The sequence below is a fragment of the Mirounga leonina genome, unplaced genomic scaffold, assembly GCF_011800145.1.
Source record: "Mirounga leonina isolate KUSES-001 unplaced genomic scaffold, KU_Mleo_1.0 Mir_53, whole genome shotgun sequence".
In the NCBI taxonomy this organism is placed as follows: Eukaryota; Metazoa; Chordata; class Mammalia; order Carnivora; family Phocidae; genus Mirounga; species Mirounga leonina.
This window is the reverse complement of record NW_023270807.1, coordinates 73150355-73172457: the sequence shown is the minus strand read 5'-3', so window position 1 is coordinate 73172457 and position 22103 is coordinate 73150355. Positions and strand designations below refer to the sequence as shown.

Sequence of the window (22103 nt, the reverse complement as noted above, 5' to 3'; positions counted from 1 at the left end):
CTGTTTTACTTGTATATAAACACATATAGCATCTTAAATTACTTACTGGAACACATTTGACAACTTTTATCTGCTTCTCCCTATGTTCTTTTTAGCTTCAGACTTCTACTAGAATACAGATAAGTTCCAAGTTACAGTTTCTTGTTTATGAAAACAGAAATAGATCAAATCAAATGGTTGTATCAAATGTATATGTGAACATATATATACATATACATGTGTTTTGTGCTTTTGTTCTTTAAAAAGGACTTAATTTTAAGTATTTTAAAACACCCAGAAACAATGCAGACATGTTAATGGTGACGTCTGTGTACAAAAGTAGTAACAGATCAGTTTTCCACAGTTAAAGAAAAGTACCTGTCATTGTGAAGATATAAATAGAGGATTGTGGTATGTTTGTGGTTTTTAAAAAAGCTTGAAGTTTTGCAAATCCTTTGAATTAAATCAAAATCCAAAAGTGAAAATCCTTTTTATTTACATAAGGATTTTAAGTTATAAATAGATAAATCTGTTAAAGAGTAATTTTTTTAATTCTCAAATGATCTTAGTTAATATTTATTGAGCACTTACTACATGCCAGGGGCTGTTCTAAGTGAACTATGTGTAGTAACACTCTTCAACTCACACAGCCTGGTCAAGTACTAATATAACAAGTGGCAGAGCTAGGATTTTAACTCAGAGCCCACATTCTTAACTACTCAACTTTACCACCTTACAAATAAGCAGTTTAACTTTTTATACTATCTCCTTGAGGTGACCATAACCTAATAAATACATTAACATTAGTTCTCCTGTTCTTATTTCATATTATAAATTTTTATTGCAATGTAACATAGGTGTTCATTATAACAAATAGGTGTATTTCTAAACATGGGCTACAGTGTTCTTTAGAGAGTCCACAAACTTAATACCAATAAAACAGTCTATTTTTTAGGATAATTACTAAGAATAGAATTAAAAGTGGTGATACGTAAATATTAAATAATCTATGATATATTGTAAAACATTTTAAGTGGATACTTAGTTAAGGCAACTATTTTACTATAGTTAACATCGTTGACATGCTTTTTTTCCCTTAGATTGGCAATTTGTGAAATATGCCTTGTACTTATTCTTCATTGTACCATTCTATGGCATAGATTTCCTTGCTGAAACAGAACCTGGAGATGCAGCTTTCCCAGTCTCAGACTTCTTTGCAGCAACTGCAAGCCCAGTTTACACAAGAACGACAACGACTTACCCAAGAGCTTGAAGAATTAGAGGAACAACATCAACAGAGACATAAATCTTTAAAAGAAGCACATGTCCTTGCATTTCAAACTATGGAAGAAGAAAAAGAAATGGAACAAAGAGTAAGTTTAATGTGATATATGTTCAAAGGTAATCCAATAGCCTAATAATTAGCCTTCAAATTCTTAAGAATTCATTTTTTGCCTCCCAAGTTATATATTGCTTTATTTCATTGTGTTTTCTAGAATCTGCCTTCTTGTGGGGGTCAGAATGACTAAACATACACACCAGTTACACAGAATAAGGCCAACATTTTATTTCTGTTTCCCAACATAATGCCGAGTTCATGATGAGACTAATACACTATCTGGTTTGTCATACAGTTAACAGTGGTTAAATAAATTTAGCATGGTCCTACTGAGCTGTAACCACTGTAATCACTTAGTACAATTTTGAACTTTTATAATAGTCTTTCATCAAATTTTTAATTTTTCTCTTTCAGGCTGGATCTAAAAAAGACATATATAGGGCGCCTGGGTGGCTCAGTTGGTTAAGCGACTGCCTTCGGCTCAGGTCATGATCCTGGAGTCCCGGGATCGAGTCCCGCATCGGGCTCCGCAGGGAGCCTGCTTCTCCCTCTGACCCTCCCCCCTCTCATGTGCTCTCTGTCTCTCTCATTCTCTCTGTCTCAGATAAATAAATAAAATCTTTAAAATCTTTAAAAAAGACATATATATATCCAAGGGATTTATATTTTTATATATATTTATATTTATATTTTTTTATCCCACATTTTTTAACTTACACTTTTTCCCCCTTATATACAAAGTTCACAATGAAATGAAATTTGGAGACATTTTTAAAATAGTACCTTTCCCTATATACAGCCCCAAAGGCTATGTGAAAATCAGTGATACAGACGGCTCATGCAGAAGAGATTTAAATCAAATAGATACATTATTGGGTTAATCAAATTGTATGCCAGAATCTCCCCATATCCATTACTTCCTTCTCTGTGAAAACACTAGTTTGACATAGTCTTAGGGTAATTAATTTTGGTTCAATTTATTTCTTTACACCATATTTTTCAATTTCTTCTAAGAACCTTATGATAATTAAGGTAAAGATTTGATAGAAAAATGGGTTTTACTAACAATGATTTTCACCATATATAGTTATTACTGATATAGGTTGCTTTAATCCTTTATTTGGGTGTGGACAACTATTTTAAGAACTGGTAGGCTATAAATTGTTAAAAAAGTCATATTCCTTTAAAAACCATTAACTTGCCTATACAATAAGTTGTGGTCTCTTTTTTTTTTTTTTTACTTTTGTCTCTTGATCTTGTCCAGAAAGTTAAGGAAGTTTCTTCGGTCAAAAATGAGGCCTTATTTCCATTTTCCCTGATGAGTATAGATACAGAAACTGTTAACAAAGTATCAGTGAACCAAATTCAACAATACACTGAAAAAATCTGTACACCATGATCACATGGGTTTTATTCCAGGGATACAAGGATGGTTCAATATCTGCAAATCAGTGTAATTACTACATTAATAAATGAAGGATAAAAATCACATGATCATCTCAATAGATGCAGGAAAAGCATTTGACAAAATTCAACATTCGTTTATGATAAAAACTCTCAACAAAGTGAGTATAGATAGAACATGCCTCAACATAATAAAGGCCATATGTGACAAACCCACAGTTAACCTCATACTTGACAATGAAAAGCTGAAAGCTTTTCCTCTAAGACCAAGAACAAGACAAGGAAGCCCGCTCTCGTCACTTTTATTCAATATAGTATTGGAAGTCCTAGCCACAGCAGTTGGACAAGGAAAAGAAATAAATAGCATCCAAATTGATAAAGAAAAAGTAAAACTATCACTATTTGCAGATGACATGATACTTTATACAGAAAACCCATCATATCAAGAGAAAAGATAAGAACTGTATGATCATTTCAGTAGATGCAGGAAAAGCATTTGACAGAGTACAACACTGAGTCACAATAAAAACCTTCAACAAAGTTGGTTTAGAGGAAACCTACCTCAACATAATAAAGGCTATATATGAAAAACCCACAGCTAACATCATCCAAAATGGGAAAAAACAGAGCCTTTACCCTAAGGTCAGGAATAAGACAAGGATCTCTGCTCTCACCACTTTTATTCAGCATAGTACTGGAAGTCCTAGCCACAACAGTCAGACAACAAAAAGAAAAGGCATCCAAATCAGGGAGGAAGAAGTAAAATTTCTACTGAAGTTATCATCTGCACTATTTGCAGATGATATGATAAAATATATCCAATACTGTATAGAGAAAACCTAAATGACTCCACCAAAAAACTGCTAGAACTGGTAAATGAATTCAGTGAAGTCACAGGATACAAAATTAATGTGCAGAAATCTCTTGCATTTCTATACACTAATAATGAAATAGCAGAAAGTGAAATTAAGAAAACAATCCCATTTGTAATTGTACCAAAAATAATAAGATACCTAGGAATAAACCTAACCAAAGAGGTGAAAGATCTATACTCTGAAAACATTAAAACACTGATGAAAGAAATTGAAGAGGACACAAGGAAACGGAAAAACATTCCATGCTCATGGGTTGGAAGCAAATATTGTTAAAATATCTATACTGCCCAAAACAAACTACACATTTCATGCAATCCCTATCAAAATACCAACAGCATTTTTCACAGAGCTAGAACAAACAATCCTAAAATTTGTATGGAACCACAAAAGACCCCAAAGATCCAAAGCAATCTTGAAAAACAAAACAAAACAAAGCTGGAGGCATCACAATTCCAGACTTTAAGTTATGTTACAAAGCTGTAGTGATTGGAACATTTTAGTACTCGCACAAAAACAGACACACAGATGAATGGAACAGAATAGAAAATCCAGAAATAAATCCACAATTATATGGTCAATTAATCTTTGACAAAGCAGGGAAGAATATCCGATGGGAAAATGTCTCTGCAACAAATGGTGTTGGGAAAACTGGACCACTTTCTTACACCATACACAAAAATAAATTCAAAGTGGATTAAAGACCTAAATGTGAGACCTGAAACCATAAAAATCCTAAAAGAGAGCACAAGCAGTAATATCTCTGACAATGGCCATAGCAAATTTTTCTAGATCGGTTCCTTGAGGCAAGGGATACAAAAGCAAAAATAAACTCTTGTGACTACATCAAAAAAGGAAGCTTCTGCACAATGAAGAAAACACTGAATAGGAGAAGATCTCTGCAAGTGACATATCTGATAAAAGGTGAATATTCAAAATATATAAAGAACATATAAATCAACACCCAAAAAACACATAATCCAATTAAAAATGGGCAGGAGACATGCACAGACATTTCAGCAGAGATGACACAGAGATGGCCAACAGACCCATGGAAAGATGCTCAACATCACTTATCATCAGGGAAAGCAAACCAAAACTACAGTGAGATATCACCTCACACCTATCAGAATGGCTAAAATCAGTGACACAGGAAACAATCGGTATTGGCAAGGATGTGGAGAAAAAGGAACCCTCTTGCACTGTTGGTGGGAATGCAAACTGGTACAGCCACTATGGAAAACACTATGGAAGTTCCTCTAAAAGTTAAAAATAGAACTACTCTACAATCCAGCCGTTGCACTATTGGGTATTTACCCAAAGAATACAAAAACTAATTCAAAAGGATACATGCAGCCCTATGTTTGTAGCAGCATTATTTAAAACAGCCAAGATATGGAAGCAGCCTAAGTGTCTATTGATAGATGAATGGATAATGAAGATGTGGCATCTGAGTAATGGAATATTACTCAGCCATTAAAAAGAAGTGAAATAAGTTCGAGAAAGGCAAATACTGCATGATTTCACTTACCCATAGAAATTTTAAAAGCAAAACAAATGAACAAACAAAACCTAACCAGACTTATAAATACAGAGAACAAACTGGTGGTTGCCAAAGGGGACGAGGTAGGGGGATGGGCAAAATAGGTGACAGGGATTAAGAGGTACAAACTTCCAGTTATAAGACAAGATATGGGGATGTAGTCAGTAATATTGTAATAACTTTGGTGACGGATGGTAACTAGAATTACCATGGTGGTTATTTCCTAGCATTCATCAGTGTTGAATCACTGTGTTGTACACCTGAACCTAATATTGTATGTCAACTGTACTTCAATATAGCCCATAAACACACAATGAGGCCTGACTGGTAAATAACCTATTCATTGATATCATTTGTGAATTAGAACACATAAGCTCTTGTATCAGTACTTTAATTTTACACTTTCAGTCTCTTTGAAACCTGAATCCTATTCAGAAGAAATCAGAGCATGCAATTTTATAGTTGTCATTAGGTAGCCAAGCTACCTATGTAACTAATGTCTAAACTAAAAGTCCTTTATATTGTTACATTTAAAGAAACCTGTGTTTTTTTTTTTTAAAGATTTTATTTATTTATTTGACAGAGAGAGACACAACGAGAGAGGGAACACAAGCAGGGGGAGTGGGAGAGGGAGAAGCAGGCTTCCCGCTGAGCAGGGAGCCCGATGCGGGGCTCGATCCCAGGACACTGGGATCATGACCTGAGCCGAAGACAGACGCTTAACGACTGAGCCACCCAGGTGCCCCAGAAATAAAACACTTTAGTAACAGTGAGCATAAGTAGCCAAATATTAATTTATAAAAACAGTATTTTAGAGTAATGGTTAAAGAAATATAACCCTAATTACAACATGGTATCTTTCTCAGAAACCCTTCATGTTGCAGATTATGCTAAGGAAAACCCATCCTGGCACAGTTCAGTCTCTAAACTTGAAGTACCCTGAGCTCTCTTTTTTCCCATGGCCACATAGCTTCTCTTAGTCTCAGCCACATGTAGTCTGTTTTCTCTGGTCAGGCTTTTAGAACTAATCACACGAGAGGTTTGTTTACTTTTCCACTTACCTACTCTCACACCTTTGCTTCTGTTCGAAAATGCCTGCAGAAAGTTGCGACAAAATATTTGATAAGGTTGGAGTTGTAAAAGCCATCATCATCTCTTTCTGATCAGAAGATCTTTTCTTGTTAATGCCCCTCTCCTCTCTTCTCTTTCCTAAGTTTGTGCACACAGAGAAATTACGCATTAATTTAGGTGGCTTACCCCCTCAGCAACTTGACAATGACTTTTTTTTGAAAACTACCTTAAAGGGCCCACCCATATCCCAATTCAGACACACTATATTGAATCAAACTGATTTCAAAAGGATTGTTCTATTGAAGTGACCCTACTAATTTATTTTCTAAAGGTCATTAATCTTATATATAATTTTCTTGAAAATGAATTACAAATGCCTTGTTTTTCTTAAATAACTGAGTTTTAGTAATTTTTTATTTTGTTTGCATTTTCCTTCCTGTATTCTAGCATAATAATTTGAGTATGTTTCTCCTGTTTTAGGCTCTTGAAAATCATTTACAACAAAAACATTCTGCAGAGCTTCAGTCATTAAAAGATGCACACAGAGAGTCAATGGAGGGCTTCCGGGTAGAAATGGAACAGGAACTTCAGACTCTTCGGTTTGAATTAGAAGATGAAGGAAAGGCTATGCTTGGTATTTTGAAAGGATTATAATATTCATATTTATATGTTCTACTTTAAAATTCAATATGAAATCACAGCTTTATTTTTAATTTTTGAAACACCAAAATGAATATCTAAGTGTTTTGGATATTTAAAGTTACCAGATGAAGAGGTGAGGATGGAGGAGTAGAATGGATAGAACAGAAACAGTGAGGTGAGGTGAGGTCCCCTCAACTTTCTCCATACTCTGGCTATGTAAACAACATCCACTGGTGCTGCTACCTACCACTGAGGGACTAAATGGAGTCAGGACATTCAGACTTTCCACTCTCCAGTGACTAAAAGAAGTAGATAGGCATGGAGCCAACATGTCCTTAGACTTGATAGTCATATGTTTATTTTCCACTTCAGGATTTTGTTTTTAGGAGAAAACTCATGTTTAGGTCTGACTTTTTGTCTAGGTATTTTTCAGATATTTCTTTAACAGGATTTTAATCTTTGAAGTATTCAAATTACTGCCTTTTTTATAAGGAGATCAGTTGAGGTTTGAAGAAAAACTGTATACGTATTTAAAGAGTTTTTGGAGGTTTTTTTGGTGTCGTTCAATAACTTTTTATTCCTACCATCTCATATTCCTTTTGTTTTTTCCCCCTAATTCTTTTAAGAGTTTTTATTGTATGTTGTCACATTTCAGGGGTATACCCTTTCCAAGTTGGAATTGGGAACAAAGAAGACCAAAGTGTTGTGGATACTTTGGGCCCCAAAGGCAAAGCCGTCTGACCCAATTCATTGTCTCTACTATTGCTGGGAGCCCTAGGCCAAGTCATCAGAACTCTCTCCTCTTCCTCCTTTACCAGCCACTGTGATAGCTAGGGTGAAAATCATAGTGAGACTATTTATCAGACATTTGTGTGATACCTCTTTACATGTTACAGAAACTGCTGAGCAAGGAGAATTCAAAAATGAACTGTTGCTCTGTATTTATATAGAAGGAGCTTATAGTCAAATGCAGAGGTAGTCTGTAAGATTCTGGTCCAAGGGACCACAGACTTTCCCCAGCTGTGTGAGGAGAAGTAAAAACAGGCCAAGTGTGGGATGCCTGGGTGGCTCGGTCGGTTAAGCGTCTGCCTTCAGCTCAGGTCATGATCCCAGGGTCCTGGGATCGAGTCCCGCATCGGGCTCCCTGCTCCGCGGGGAGCCTGCTTCTCCCTCTGCCTCTGCCTCTCTCTCTCTCTATCTCTCATGAATAAATAAATAAAATCTTAAAAAAAAAAAAAAGGCCAAGTGTTAGCACTATTGTTTAGTCCATTGAAACTTGATTTCAATACCTCTTTATTGGCAAAAGGACTTTTAGTGATTTTTTTAAATTAAACTTTTTTGAGATAGTTGTAGATTCATATGAGCTTGTAAGAAATAATACAGAGAGATCCTCTGAACCATTTATCCATTTTCCCCAGAACTATAGATCATATCACAACCAGGATATTGACATTGACACTGTCAAGACCTAGAACACTCCCATTGCCATGTGGGTCCCTGTTGCCCATTTATAGCGACACCTACTTCCCTTTCCTCCCCACATTTAATTCCTGGTAACCATTAATCTGTTATCCATTTCTATAACTTTGTCATTTAAAAAATGTTATAAATGTAATAATGTGTAACCTTTTGGGGATTGCTTTTTTTCACCCCTCATAATTCTCTAGAGATTCATCCAGGTGGTTGTATGTATCAGTAGTTTGTCCCTTTTTATTGCTGAAGGTCAGTTGTTGTCCTTCACCCATTGAAGGACATCCGGTGTTTTCAGTTTTGTGTAAGTGTAAATTTTCATTTCTCTGGGATAAATGCCTGGGAGTGGAGTTGCCAGGTCATATGATGGTTGTAGGTTTAGTTTTCTTTTAAGAAACTGCCCAACTATTTTCTAGAATGGCTGTACCATTTTATATCCTCACCAGCAACCAATGAGTGACAGTTTTCTGCCATATCCTTACCAGCATTTGATGTCACTGTGTTGTAGTTTAGCCATTCAGATAGGAGTGTGGTATTATCTCATTGTGAATTTTACTCACGCATTTCTCTAATGGCTAATGATGTTCAACATGTTTTCATGTGTTCATCTGCTATCTGTATATCTTTTCTAACTGGATTGTTTGTATTTTTACTGTTGAGTTTTGAGAGTTCTTCATGTATTCTAGATACTTAGTCCTTTGTCAGGATCATTCAGGTCTACATTTTGCCCCCATTATTCCATTGAAATTACTCTCCCTGAGGTCACCATTGAACTTTGAAATTCCACTGCACTCCCACTTTTCTGATCCCTGCTCTTTAATCTTATGTGCTAGTCCTGTTTCCCATGCATCTGTTAAATATTGCTGTTTCCCAGGATTTAGTCCCCAGCCCCCTGGTCCATTTTTCAGTCTTCAGGCTTTTCCTGGTTGATTGGATTCACAACTATGACTTCAACTACCATCTATTATGCTAGTGATTCCAAATATGTATTTCTAGACCAAACTGCTTTCCTTGTGAATTAGATTTCTATTTTTTACTGCATATTAGAAAGTTAGATATTCTAACTTATACTCTATATTTTTAAATATTAGCTCACCATCTCCCTCAGGTCCAAAATGTGTTGCCATTCCTGTACCTCCCATTTTAATTAAGAGTATTACTGTTTACCCATCTGCCCACGCCAGGAAGGTAGAAGATGCATTTAACTTTTTTTCTTTTGCTTCCACATCCTGTTAGTTCCTTCACTTAAATATTTCCTACGTCTGTTCCCTCTTCTTTAGTCCTTTTGTCATACTCAGTTCAGGGTCATATTATTTTTCACCTGGGTTATTGCTATAACCTTCTCGTTGATCTTTTTCCTGCAGTTCACCCTCCAGACTCCAGTCTGGCTAATCTTTATAAGACTCAGATCTGGGCGCCTGGGTGGCTCAGTTGGTTAAGCGACTGCCTTCAGCTCAGGTCATGATCCTGGAGTCCCTGGATCGAGTCCCGCATCGGGCTCCCTGCTCGGCAGGGAGTCTGCTTTGCCCTCTGACCCTATCCCCTCTCATGTGTTCTCATCTCATTCTCTCTCTCTCAAATAAATAAATAAATAAATAAATAATCTTAAAAAAAAAAAAAAGACTCAGATCTCACCATGGAACTTCCCAACTTTAAATCCTTCAGTAACTCCCATGTCCTACCTCAGTGCCTGTCAAGTTTCTCCGCAGAAGTAGCGCTTACCGCAGGAAGACTGAACTTATGCCCCCTACATAGAGGTCTCAGGAAGAGCCTAAAATGACTGGTTACAAGCACAACATTTCTTTGAAGTTGTCTCATGTTTTAGCTTTAAAATGTACAATTTGCATTTTACTCATATCTCCTTTGTATTAACATGAAAGTAATGGCTTTCCCCAAAATCTTCAAGTACAATTCATGTTTCAGAAGATGATCGTGTGTACTCTAAAAGTCCCTCAGACATACTGCCACACATACCCCAGATTGGGAACCATGAACCCAAATGTAAAGTCAAAAGCATTTTGTGCTAAAACTTTCTCAGACTGGGCTCCATTTTCTTTCCACTATGACCACATGCTCTGTGGGCACCCACCACACCAGTCTTCTTACAGTTCACCTGATCGATTTGGTTCTTTCTGCTTTTGTATGTTATCCCTTCCTCATTAATGCTTTTCTCTTTCTCCACTTGGGAGAACCCTTACTCAGTGCATTAGACTGAGTTATTGTGACAGTTCCTTTGTGATAGCATTCCCAGTTTCCTTCTCCTAGGAAATTTGGGTGCTTCCACCACTGTGCTTTCATTCATAATATTCATCTCTGCTATCCCACTTAATTCCCTGGCTTGATGCCTTTCCCTCTAGCCTGTGTGGTTATTAGAACAGGGTCATATTTTGTTCTCCCTTAGTGTAGTACCTGGCATTCAATAAATATGGTTTGTATCAAATAATCTCAGATTCAAATAAAAATCATGACTTAAAAATCAAAGCATTCACCAGCCAGTGTTTAACGTCTTTCAGAACTATTGTGGAAGAATTCTTACCTGGGTGGGAAGTTGCTTCCTAAATGAGAATGTTATGGTACTGTTCAGTTCTAAAATGTTACTATTCTAATAGGGAATTAGAAAAGTTAAAAAACATTTTGTCTCCATTCACACCTTACTGGCAAACCAAAAGCATATATGGAAATACCTTGATCCATCTGAGCAGATGAAAATTTCCTTATCCTTACAAAGCTAGATGACCTCTAAATTCATGATGTTATATGATAGTCTAGGATATTTTAATGGGCATACACAAGTGTCCTAATTTAAAAAAATACTATTCTGTGACTTTTATAATTTTTATGTGAAGTATCAATATTTCTAAAATACACAAAAGGTTTTTTTTTTTCCCTTGTATTCCAGCTTCCTTACGCTCGGAACTAAACCATCAACATGCAGCTGCAATTGATTTGTTACGGCATAGTCATCATCAAGAATTGGCAGCTGCTAAAATGGAATTAGAGCGAAGCATAGACATCAGCAGAAGACAGGTAAAGAACAACATTCTGTTATGTGACGATTCCTTAAATGTGAATAGATTTGAATGTTGACCGTTTTCTGAAAATTATTTTGTAATAACTAGTATTTTCACTAGTTATTATTTACCATCTATATTTAAGAGTCTTATTTTTAAAGGGAAATAGGTAACTTGACTTTAGCATATTGGTCATAAAATTACATTTTATGAATTTTTAATTGAATATTTTGAATTTTACTTGCATCTTGAGAAGGTGAACAATGAAATATAAATAATACGAAGAGTAAAGGCAGAATACTATGAAACAGCATGGTCTATAGAACTTTCCAAGATGATGGACCTGTTCTATATCTGTGCTATCCACTATGGGAGTCACTGGCCACATGGCCTTATGTCTAGTGTGACTATGTGTCTGGTTTTGTTTAATTTTAAATAATTTAAACTTGAATTTAAATAGTCATACTGGATAGCGTAACTATAGAAGTAGCAGATGCTCAAGGAAAAAGATAACTGATATTTGCATATCACTCTAGCACAGGTACTACTTATGCTTTTTAAACTTTGCTCTTTGGACAAGTGTGCTTCCTTCAATTAGATAGTTTATGATCTAAAATGTCTGGATGGATGGATTTCTAGACATAGTGCATGAAGGCCATCATTTGTTAGACTTAAAACTTTGACTTTGTTAGTCTTTAGCTCTGTTAAATGATCAGCTCAAATTTTCTCTTCATTGCTATGAAGTTTTAAATGAGTCACTTTATAACCATGGAGGGAAATTTATGTTTTCTTCTAACTAGGCTGACACTGAAATTGACAATGTGTAGATAGACATTGCAGAAAACAGTGACTTCTAGGAAAATGGAAGGGAGCTTATCTTTGAGACAAGGTAACTGCTATATCAACACTAAGCAGACAGTCTGCTTTCTGAGCCATAGGATGTGTGTGTGTGTGTGTGCGCGCTGGGATAGCCTCCCTAGATGCAGGGCCTTTTTAAATGAAAGGGCAATGGTGCCAGAATTTTATTGTAAGCCCAAATAACTTGGTGAGTATGGAGGAGCCCTGCATTCTAATCTCAGCCCCGCTTCACTATAAATCATCCTTGGACAGATATCTCTTGGGTATTGGTTTCCTCATCTCCAAAGTGTGTGGGAGATGTGCTTTCATGGTCTTTTGGGCCTCTTGTCACCCTGATATTTATCCGTATAAACACTTCTTATAGATGGGAAGAGAAGAGGCCTTTAGGTTTTATTTCAGCAGTTTGCAAGCAATGTCATTAAATTGGACATTCCACTATGTCATTTTCTTTCCCTTAGGTAAATGCAGAAAGCAAATACTAGAAAACTTTTAAGAATTATTTGTAGGGTATCTAGCTTGCTCTGTCAGTAGAGCATGTGGCTCTTGATCTCAGGGTCATGAGTTCAAGCCCCGTACAGAGGTTACTTAAAAAAAATTATTCGTACTTTGCACTTTGCAGAGTAAGGAACATATGTGTAGAATAACAGATCTACAAGAGGAATTAAGGCACAGAGAGCATCACATCTCAGACTTGGATAAGGAGGTACAGCACCTTCATGAAAATATAAGTGCCCTAACCAAAGAATTGGAATTTAAGGGGAAAGAAATTCTCAGAATACGAAGTGAATCTAACCAACAGATGAGGTATGCCATTAATTACAAAAGAAGGAATATACAATCTAAAAGACTGTTGTATAGTAGTTAGCAATAAATGTCTATTTTTATGGCTAGACTGCCTTCTAGTAGATATTGATTACCACTTCTTACTTTATTTGTTGACTGCTGTAATTTAGAACATAGATGAAGTGTTTGTATTTTGAATAATATGTATGCATTCAATAACTTTGGAAATTGTATAATTAACTAAAATCTTTATAAAATAGAGTTTAAAAAGCATTAAAGGAGACAACTTTAACAAGCTAGAAGATTAGAGCAAAGTAAGTAACTTATTTTAGGCTGTTTCCATTAATTTTCTATATATTATACCTAAAACCATTTCAAATCTGGTAGAGTCTTATAGAAAGTTTTGAAAGCTTGACCTCAGAATAACATATTCTTAACTAAAAATAAATTAAACAGGTTGCATGAACAAGATTTAAACAAGAGACTTGAAAAAGAGCTGGATGTCATGACAGCAGACCACCTCAGAGAGAAAAATATCATGCGGGCAGATTTTAATAAGACTAACGAGCTACTCAAGGAAATAAATGCAGCTTTACAAGTGTCGTAAGTCATATTATATTAAAGAAAATTCGTATGTGGGAACTAAACTGAGGAGACTGTGTCTAACCTCAGATTAGCTACTCTTTTAAATCTAATTGATACTTAAAAAAGAAAACATAAATGCTGTATTACAGATGGTAATTGCAATGTGATATTTTCAGTAACGAGAAGGCAGTTGAGTGACTGTCAGCTGCCACAGCTACAGATGCCCTAGGACGGTCCTTGCCGAAAGCCTGTCCCTCACAGTCATGAACTGTCAGGCCATGGTGAAAGCCTGTTACTTTTACTGTTAAGTAAAAAGAGCATATTGTGGCCACTAGGAATATTAGGATCCTACCCATACACTAATAATACATGTTTTATATACAAATATCAAAAGAGCTTAAAAAACAAATACAAAATTTTAATGACAGGACTTCCCTCTAGGGAGTGGATTCCAGGGTATTGGAGGTGGGGAAGAGCAAAATCTTCCTTTTTATTTTTTATACTCTACATAGATACTGTTCGAGTTCCTACAAACAAGCATTTAATTTTGATTTTAAAAATTAATGAAAGTAAAACATCAGAAATAGTTACTACTCATATATAGTAACTCCAGTATTGTTAAAAAACCGAGATTTCTAATTACTGTTTAATGTTTTAAGGAAGTATTTAATAGCCCCTCTCTCCCCTACACCCTTATAAACTGTTAGAGCCAATGTGCAAATAGCATTCACTCCCGTCTCTGAGGCCTAAACTCTAGTTCAACTTAAATTATCTCAGAATTAATCTATTCTAAGCTGCTGCTGCAAATGGTTTATCCACCTTTAGTCTCTCTTTTTCTAACCAATTAAAAAACCTATAAAAATATATAGATATCTCCACATACTGTAGTAAAGTCAAAATAGTGACTAATCCCATTAACCTTAGTCTCAGGTACACCTTACCCTCCCGTGTCAGCCACACCAACCTGTTTCCTTCTAAGATTCTCCTGTGTTTACAGTCTAGAATAATCTCCTACGTTATTACTACCTGATTACCTTCCCCCAATCTAAAACTCATCTCACATTTTACCCATTTAACGAGTTAAGCCTCATAGTAAATATTGTTACATATATGTAATATATACACCCACATTCACTTAAGCTGAAACAAAACCAGACCCCTCCCCCTTCCCAGTGGTTGGCATTTACTTCAGCAGCTCCTGAGGTGAGGTACCCTCTCCTGGACACACACAGAATTTTCACATTAATAGGCACTCAGATGTTTCCTGAATGAATTTTTTTGAGGATTCCCTATAACATTTACCACTTCATGAAGTTACACTTGAAATGGTGAGGAGACTCATGAGATCATTTTCCCAGTCACAGTGATTTTTTAGTTTTGCTGTTGTGGGAGGTAATTTTTAAATCCTTTTGAGCCACAGTACTCATAATCTTAGGCATTTTGCAAAAATTAGTTACAATAAACTCTACTGTCTACTTTTCCTTTTCTTGGCCTCATTGGACAGAGGCTGACGTCCTGGCATCCCCCTCTTCACAGTCTGAAAAAACATGCTCACAAAAAGAATAACCTCTGTCTGTCTGTGTGTCCTGTCTCCTTAAGAATGTTAATTTACAAAGATTAAAGGCTTGTTTCTACTTTATTCTGTTTTATGTGGTTTTACACATTATGAATTTTCAGTAGATAATTAGTTTTTTATATTATGCTCTTTAATGATCAAAGAATTAGTATTACTCATGAGTCAAATATTTTATCTGCTTTTCTAGATCTACCATTTGTTTTATACTAGGTTAGTATAGGTCCACGCTAACCAACTGTATTTCTTTTTTCAACAGAAAACTACCACTGTCATATAATTAGTCTCTAGCTTAGGTATTTATTCTTTTAATTGAAACCAAACATACATACAAATGTATTTAGACCAGCGCTGTCCGGTAGATCTTCTGTGGTAACGAAAATGTCCTATATGTGCTCTGTCCAGTACAGCTGTTACCAAACAAAATGGCGGTTGAGCATTTGAACTGTAGTTAGTACAACCAAGGAGTTGAATTCTTAATTCAGTTTTAATTCAAATGTAAATAGCCACATATGGACTAGTGGCTACCATATTGGAAAACACAGTTTTATACAACTGGATATTTCTGTTCTATATCCTTAAATGCAGCATGCTTGGATCTGCTGAACAGCTTAGATGTAGTCAGAGGTGGTGAGCAAGGAGAGTGCATTCCAGCTTAAGGAGCTGGGGGACATTTGAATTTTCTCTGCCTGTTGCAAAGGACTAAGGGCACCTTACTGAAATTTCTAACCGACTGTATGCTGACTTTAACTCTTTGAAATCGAAAAAACCCTATGGATTTCTAGAAGTGGGTGGTAGTGGGAGGGCTGGAGGAACATGGGTCAGGCCGAATCCTGGAGGGGAGGGACCTCTGGAGCTGCTGGAAGCTTCTTGCTTCTGTTCCCACCCCAAATCCTGTTTAGACACCAGGGAGGAGGGGACTAGAAATTTAAAGAACAGAAAATACCCTCTAAAGATTGTAGAAATAGTAATGAGTTCTGTAGCTCTTATGGAATGATTACTAAAAAACCCCTTCTCTAGTGCTGGGTACTAAAGTCTTAGATTTTTGGATATTCTATAGAAATGGTTTTATTTTTCTGAGTGGTATAGTAGTAAAAACCTTGTGTCTAATATGTCACAGTTTTTGTTTTAGAAGCAAATGAGAGAATGAACTGTTTTAAAGAACTTTAATCTAAATCTAAACATACGTAGAACTTGGGATCATTATAGTTCTTTATTATGCAGAAAAGGGGGTTCAGAGATTATTATTGATTGTTTAAGCTTACATTAACTTCTCACTGTACTGAAACAAAAAGATAGTTTCTTCTTGGGGGAAGCATTGAGTTTTCTGTACGGGGCTGTTAAGTAGGTCAGTAATCCCTAATTGGAAAGAAACACTCCACCATGCCAGAATTACTTATTCTTTAAAAGTTGTTTGAGTTCTTTTATCTATAATACCCTGATCGTTCTTTGTTGTTGTTGTTTGATTTTTAAATTACCATTCTGGTTGTGTTCAGAAGCTTTGTGAGGTAAGGAAAAAGTATTTCTGTTGTCATGCATCAGAGTCCGTGCCCATAAATTATGGGGAAAGAAAGGTTCAACATTAAACTTCTTCAATTATATATTTATTAAACTCTGGAAAGGATGGTATAATAGAGTTTATCCTTATACAATTAAGATTCTAAAGCACATGTATTGCCAATACTGTTGTTTGGCCTAGAATCTCAATTTACTGACTTTGTCAATTATTTTTTTTAAAAAGCCCAGGAGAACTGCCACCTTGAAAATATTTTTATGCGTTTTATACAGCTTTTTTAGGTATTCCTATTTTTGGTTTGTGTTGTCCACGAACCCTAGACATTGACCTATATAGAGCCAAAAATAAATAAATAAATAAAAATCAGGGCATGCATGCCTGGGGAGAATCCAGCAGTGACCTAATTAGTAATTATATATGTTTTACTTCTGTTTTCTCTTAAAGGAAATCCTATATTTTGAGTAAAAGACTATATAAACTTGTATGTTTCCCTCAACACAGTGTTTCCCAGGCTTTAATCTTTCAGAATTTGGTCATTTCTGGCTACCTTTGATACTGTTTTCATATTTTTAATTGATTCATTGTAACTTAAAAATTTAACAGGAAGACTTGATTATTTCTGCAGTAAAACCATTATCACTACTGAAAAATTGTATCCATTTTTCTAAATAGAAGCCAGGCTATACTTATAAATATGTAAAGTCTGTGAAAATAAAACCGTGTTATTAGATTCTAGCTAGTGTTGCTGCTGCAGGCCAGTCTGAGCCCGGTGAAATAGGGTAATAAGCTTATGTTGTGAAGCCCATTTAAGATACATAGGACCGGGCGCCTGGGTGGCTCAGTCGGTTAAGCGACTGCCTTCGGCTCAGGTCATGATCCCGGAGTCCCAGGATCGAGTCCCGCATTGCGCTCCCAGCTCAGCGAGGAGCCTGCTTCTCCCTCTGACCCTCCCCCCTCATGTACTCTCTCTCTCTCTCTCATTCTCGCTCTCTCAAATAAATAAATCTTAAAAAAAAAAAAAAAAGATACATAGGACCACACCAAGACTGTTTCCTTCTTGTGACCAGAAAGATGAAAGGAGAACAAAGTAAGATCATTCCTTGTACCACCAGTTGTTCACACACCTAGTCTTTGGGAAACTGTGCTGTCCTAGAGAACTGACGGGGCAGCTGAAGAAAGGGAGACTGTTGACCAGCGCTGGCTTGAAATGGATCAGAGTAATACCAGGTGTTCTTCCTGTGAGAATTTTGAAAGACTTAGTAATTCTGGAAGTATATTTGCAAGTTAAATCTAGATCATATCACTTGTTCTCTCCTTTAATGCTTTCCAATTTGTGTTTATATGAATTGTTTCTTCAATTTAATCAGTTATTTTTTCCCTTTTTAATATCAAGGTATCTTTAAAGTTTTTTTGGTGATATTAACTGATAATAACTTTGTAGGTAAAGCATGTTTAAACTAAATGAAAACACATACTAGAATTGAGGCTCAGAGCGGAAAAAGGTGGTTCAGGGATTTTAAGTGATTGTTCTAGACTCACTTTAACTTATTGTACTAGAACAAAACAATAGAAATAATAGTTTTATTTATTTGGTTTAATAATAGTTTTAAATAAGGCATTAAATTGAGGTTTTTAGCGACCATTTACTGCCAAGTATTCTTGCTCAGCTAGTTCAAAAATCTTCTATTTTGCTTTTAACGATAAAGTACCACGGTGACATCTTGTGGCTACTCTGGTATTAAACCCAATGCCTTTTTCCTTGACTAGATCATTGTTCCTCAAGCTTTTTTTTTTTGCCCATAAAACGCCGTATCATGATAAAATACAAGGTCCCTCTATGTGAGCCAAGTGAAGCACATTTTTCACTCAGTCTGCATCGTCACAAAAGAATAAAAGATAGTGAAACTAACCTCAAACTGAATTGACAAAGTCCCCTCTGATCCTGAGACATGGTGACTTCCTAACCCCATATTTGTCTTTACCCACATATCTTCCTGAACCCTCCAAATTAGAACTTCAGGTTGGGCTGAGTTAGCGGAGTTTTACTAAAATTCCTAAAATACGCAGAGATTCTTGTGATTCCTAGAAGATAGATGTTACTCAGTATTTGTTGAATAAATTTCTCTGTGCATCTTCATTCACCATGATTTTGAGCTTACGTTCTACCCTTTTACTTTGAAAACAGTAAGTTTTTAAATTGCTGTAATTATGTAAAGTTTCTAAAACTGAAATTGTTTCTCCCCCACACTCCCAATTGAGCTGGCAGTTTCCATTTGCATCCTCTTCATTCTGCCCTGTCCTATATTTTTAGACTCTGCAGGGTCTATGGTGCCTCTGCTCATAAAAGGTGGCCTCTATTCTAGAGCCTTCAGTGGCATTCAGGCCTATTGCCTTCTCATCTCATTTGGGGCAGAAGAAGCCTAGAAAATTAATTATCTTATCTGATGAGCCTTTTTACAGTGTATATGTATTAGCTGATAATACAGAATTTTTAAATTGTGTTTCCCATAAGAAAGAATGATGTCATGTATGTGTCCTTTGTTTCCCTTTCCTCTGTATCTTTTCTTGTCCCTCTTCTGTATGTTACCAAGCCTTATGTCATCACACAGGAGTGTATTTTTGGTAAGTTCTTCTGATAGGGAGACAACAATTCCAGCATCAGACCTATATTTAGAGGTTAGTATTATTCATTATATCATTTCTTCTACAGAGCTTACCTCACCTCATCCCCACACACTGCTGAATGACTTACAATGGAGTGAATTCTTGCAAAAGTAATCTGTAGTCTTTAATAACATCATCTACCCCCTTAGAGCCTTTAATAACACTAGAGCTATTTGAGGCAGTCATGTTATTATGCTGAAAAGTTTTAAGGAAAAAAATTTGGTTTTAAATTTTGTATGTGTTCAACTGGACTAATTTGAAAAATGTAGGTATTACAGAAGAATGTGTCTGAGTCCTGTCAATGAACTAAAAGGTTTCTTGTTTTCAGACTAGAAGAAATGGAAGAAAAATATCTAATGAGAGAATCAAAACCAGAAGATATACAGATGATTACAGAATTAAAAGCCATGCTTACAGAAAGAGACCAAGTCATAAAGAAATTAATTGTAAGATTTTGGGGGGGAGGAATGTAAACATGTTAGTTACCATGTTTGCCAATCAACAGTCTGTTGGTTAAGTATTAAGTAATGCTAAATGAAAATTGAAAGTATAAAATATGTGCATTGTGATTAAAAGTTTATTAAAAATGTTCATGAATAAGGATAAGAAACATAAATTTTTAAACTTGGTATTAGGTAAGGGAATTGTGCCTCTTTTCAGTATTTTTTAGAAGTCTTCAGTACTTATTTTTTTTAATAATGTCATTGCCAACATATAGTTAATATGTTATTGAAGGTGTGTATTGTTCATGTAGAATTAGAATTGGATAGGAAAGAAGAATCAACACATGCATGCATTAGCCTGCACTGTGTACTTCCAGTTAGTCATGTTAACTTACCCTAATCCAAAGAGATACTCATGGGAAAAGGGTTCCATTTTCTTAGGGTTCTAACTAAGAAAAGTTATAGGCTCTCTCTTAAGAGTCTTGGTCCAAACTGAGGTGTTAAGAGTCTCTGAGCAGTCCATCAGGGAAGGAAATACAGTTTTAACAATAAATAAACTGCCTTCATTAAAGCTATTATTCTTCAAGAATAATACACAAATGTCTTAATTCATAAAACATTTTAGAGTCTTCCAAAATTATATATCCTGATCAATAATTAAAATAATTGTTTATGGTCACAAAAAAAAATCTTTCAGAGTAAAAACTAAAAATAGAATGCTAATCACTCTATTGGTTCATTGATCTCTTCAACTGAAAACTATGGATTTAATTAGCATGCAAAGAGAGCCTAGAAGCATTTATTTCTGAAGTTCTTTTTTCTTTAAAGAACCTCTCTTTGTTGGCATTTAGGAAAGTCAACCTATTGGCTGGGACTACAAGTTCCTGCTAAAAGTAGAAGGTTATAGATTGGGGTTCATTATGGAACCCAGGAGCAGACATTGGCAAGATTTTCCAGGCATTGTGAACATGCGCACAGGCCTCATAGATTCCTCTGATTACCTTCTATTCCACACATGAAGTTAGCAAAGGGATTAAGTATATTTATTTCATCTGTGGTAGAAGTAGCTTTTCCAGTTCTTGGCGAACAGATGTTAAAGATATAGTTGTATTTTATCCTCACAACAGGATAGGTATTAGACTTCAAAGAATAAAGCAAACACAAAGCAATATAGCTAGTTGGTGACAGGCTAGGAACCCAGCTAAGGGTTGTTCTACACTCTTGCCACTGCTCACCAATTCTGCGGACTCTGAAGCACATGGGCTGAGATTGGTGTGAATGACAGTGGTAACTAAGAAGGGGATGAAGAATCTAGTTCTACTAGAGCACAGTCCTGCATTTCACACTCATGTGTTTACTTCCTACAGTTTGTTCAGTTGACACATGGTGGTGGTGAAGTGAAAGGCAAAGGATTTATCTGTACGTAGGTCACTTTTTCTTCGGTCAGTGATTAGCACTGCTGTAATACAGTCGACCCTTGAATAGTGCATGCGGCACCAACTCCCTGCACAGTCGAAAATCCGCATATAACTTGACTCCCCGAAAACTGGATTACTAATAAATTACCGTTGTCCGGAAGCCTTACTGGTAACAAAGTCAATTAACACCTATTTTGTATATTATATACTGTATTCTGATAAGCTGGAGAGAAAAATGTTACTAAGAAAATCATAATGAAGAGAAAATAACATTTATAGTACTGTATTCATAAAAAAAAAAAAAAATCAGCATGTAAGTGGACCCATGGAGATCAAACCTGTGTTGTTCAAAAGTCACCTGAACACTGAGGTCTCAGAGAGGAGATTAGGCAAGATCAAATGTATTACCAGTACTGAAGAATAAGGATATATCAGTGTCACCTTTATAGAAACAACAAATCCATGCATACAACTCCATGAATGTAAGTTAAGCTGCTCGAACTGCACAGTCAGCCCTTTGGAATAGAGATGGGACCAAATAAAACATTTCGATCCAGTCTTGGAGAAAAAAGTTATTAAACGGTAGAGAAGAGCCCCAAAGCATAGGATTTTGAAAAGTTTTGAAAACCTTCCCACCAGCAGTCATTAAGACACTGGCAGTCAGATCTAGAAATCTTTGATGAACGAGGTATATAAGTCCTCACTCATGTTTTATAGTAAATTTTGAATGAAATGGCATTTAAACAGTTTTAAATTTTCAACAGAAAATGTCTAAGTGATGTTTATAATTCTTTTGCGTAGGAGGATAATAAGTTTTATCAGCTGGAATTAGTCAATCGAGAAACTAACTTCAACAAAGTGTTTAACTCAAGCCCTACTGTTGGTGTTGTTAATCCACTGACTAAGGTATGTGCTATAAACACTCTAAAATA

At 35.8% G+C, this 22103-nt stretch overlaps 1 protein-coding gene and 1 long non-coding RNA gene across 2 annotated transcripts in view; one reads left to right on the top strand and one right to left on the bottom strand.

The window, feature by feature from the left end:
- Positions 1 to 22103, bottom strand: part of LOC118000623 — a 61961-nt gene that overhangs the window by 19542 nt on the left and 20316 nt on the right. The window contains exons 2-3 of the long non-coding RNA XR_004676512.1: positions 6199 to 6346; positions 1241 to 1320 (exon numbers count right to left, since the gene is read on the bottom strand). This is a non-coding gene — a long non-coding RNA (uncharacterized LOC118000623). The remainder of the gene's footprint in view (positions 1 to 1240; positions 1321 to 6198; positions 6347 to 22103) is intronic.
- Positions 1 to 22103, top strand: part of FAM184A (family with sequence similarity 184 member A) — a 112579-nt gene that overhangs the window by 85368 nt on the left and 5108 nt on the right. Inside the window, exons 10-16 of the mRNA XM_034990398.1 lie at positions 1140 to 1352; positions 6689 to 6842; positions 11220 to 11347; positions 12809 to 12993; positions 13429 to 13575; positions 19639 to 19756; positions 21973 to 22077. Coding sequence (XP_034846289.1) covers positions 1140 to 1352; positions 6689 to 6842; positions 11220 to 11347; positions 12809 to 12993; positions 13429 to 13575; positions 19639 to 19756; positions 21973 to 22077 — 1050 coding nt within the window. The remainder of the gene's footprint in view (positions 1 to 1139; positions 1353 to 6688; positions 6843 to 11219; positions 11348 to 12808; positions 12994 to 13428; positions 13576 to 19638; positions 19757 to 21972; positions 22078 to 22103) is intronic.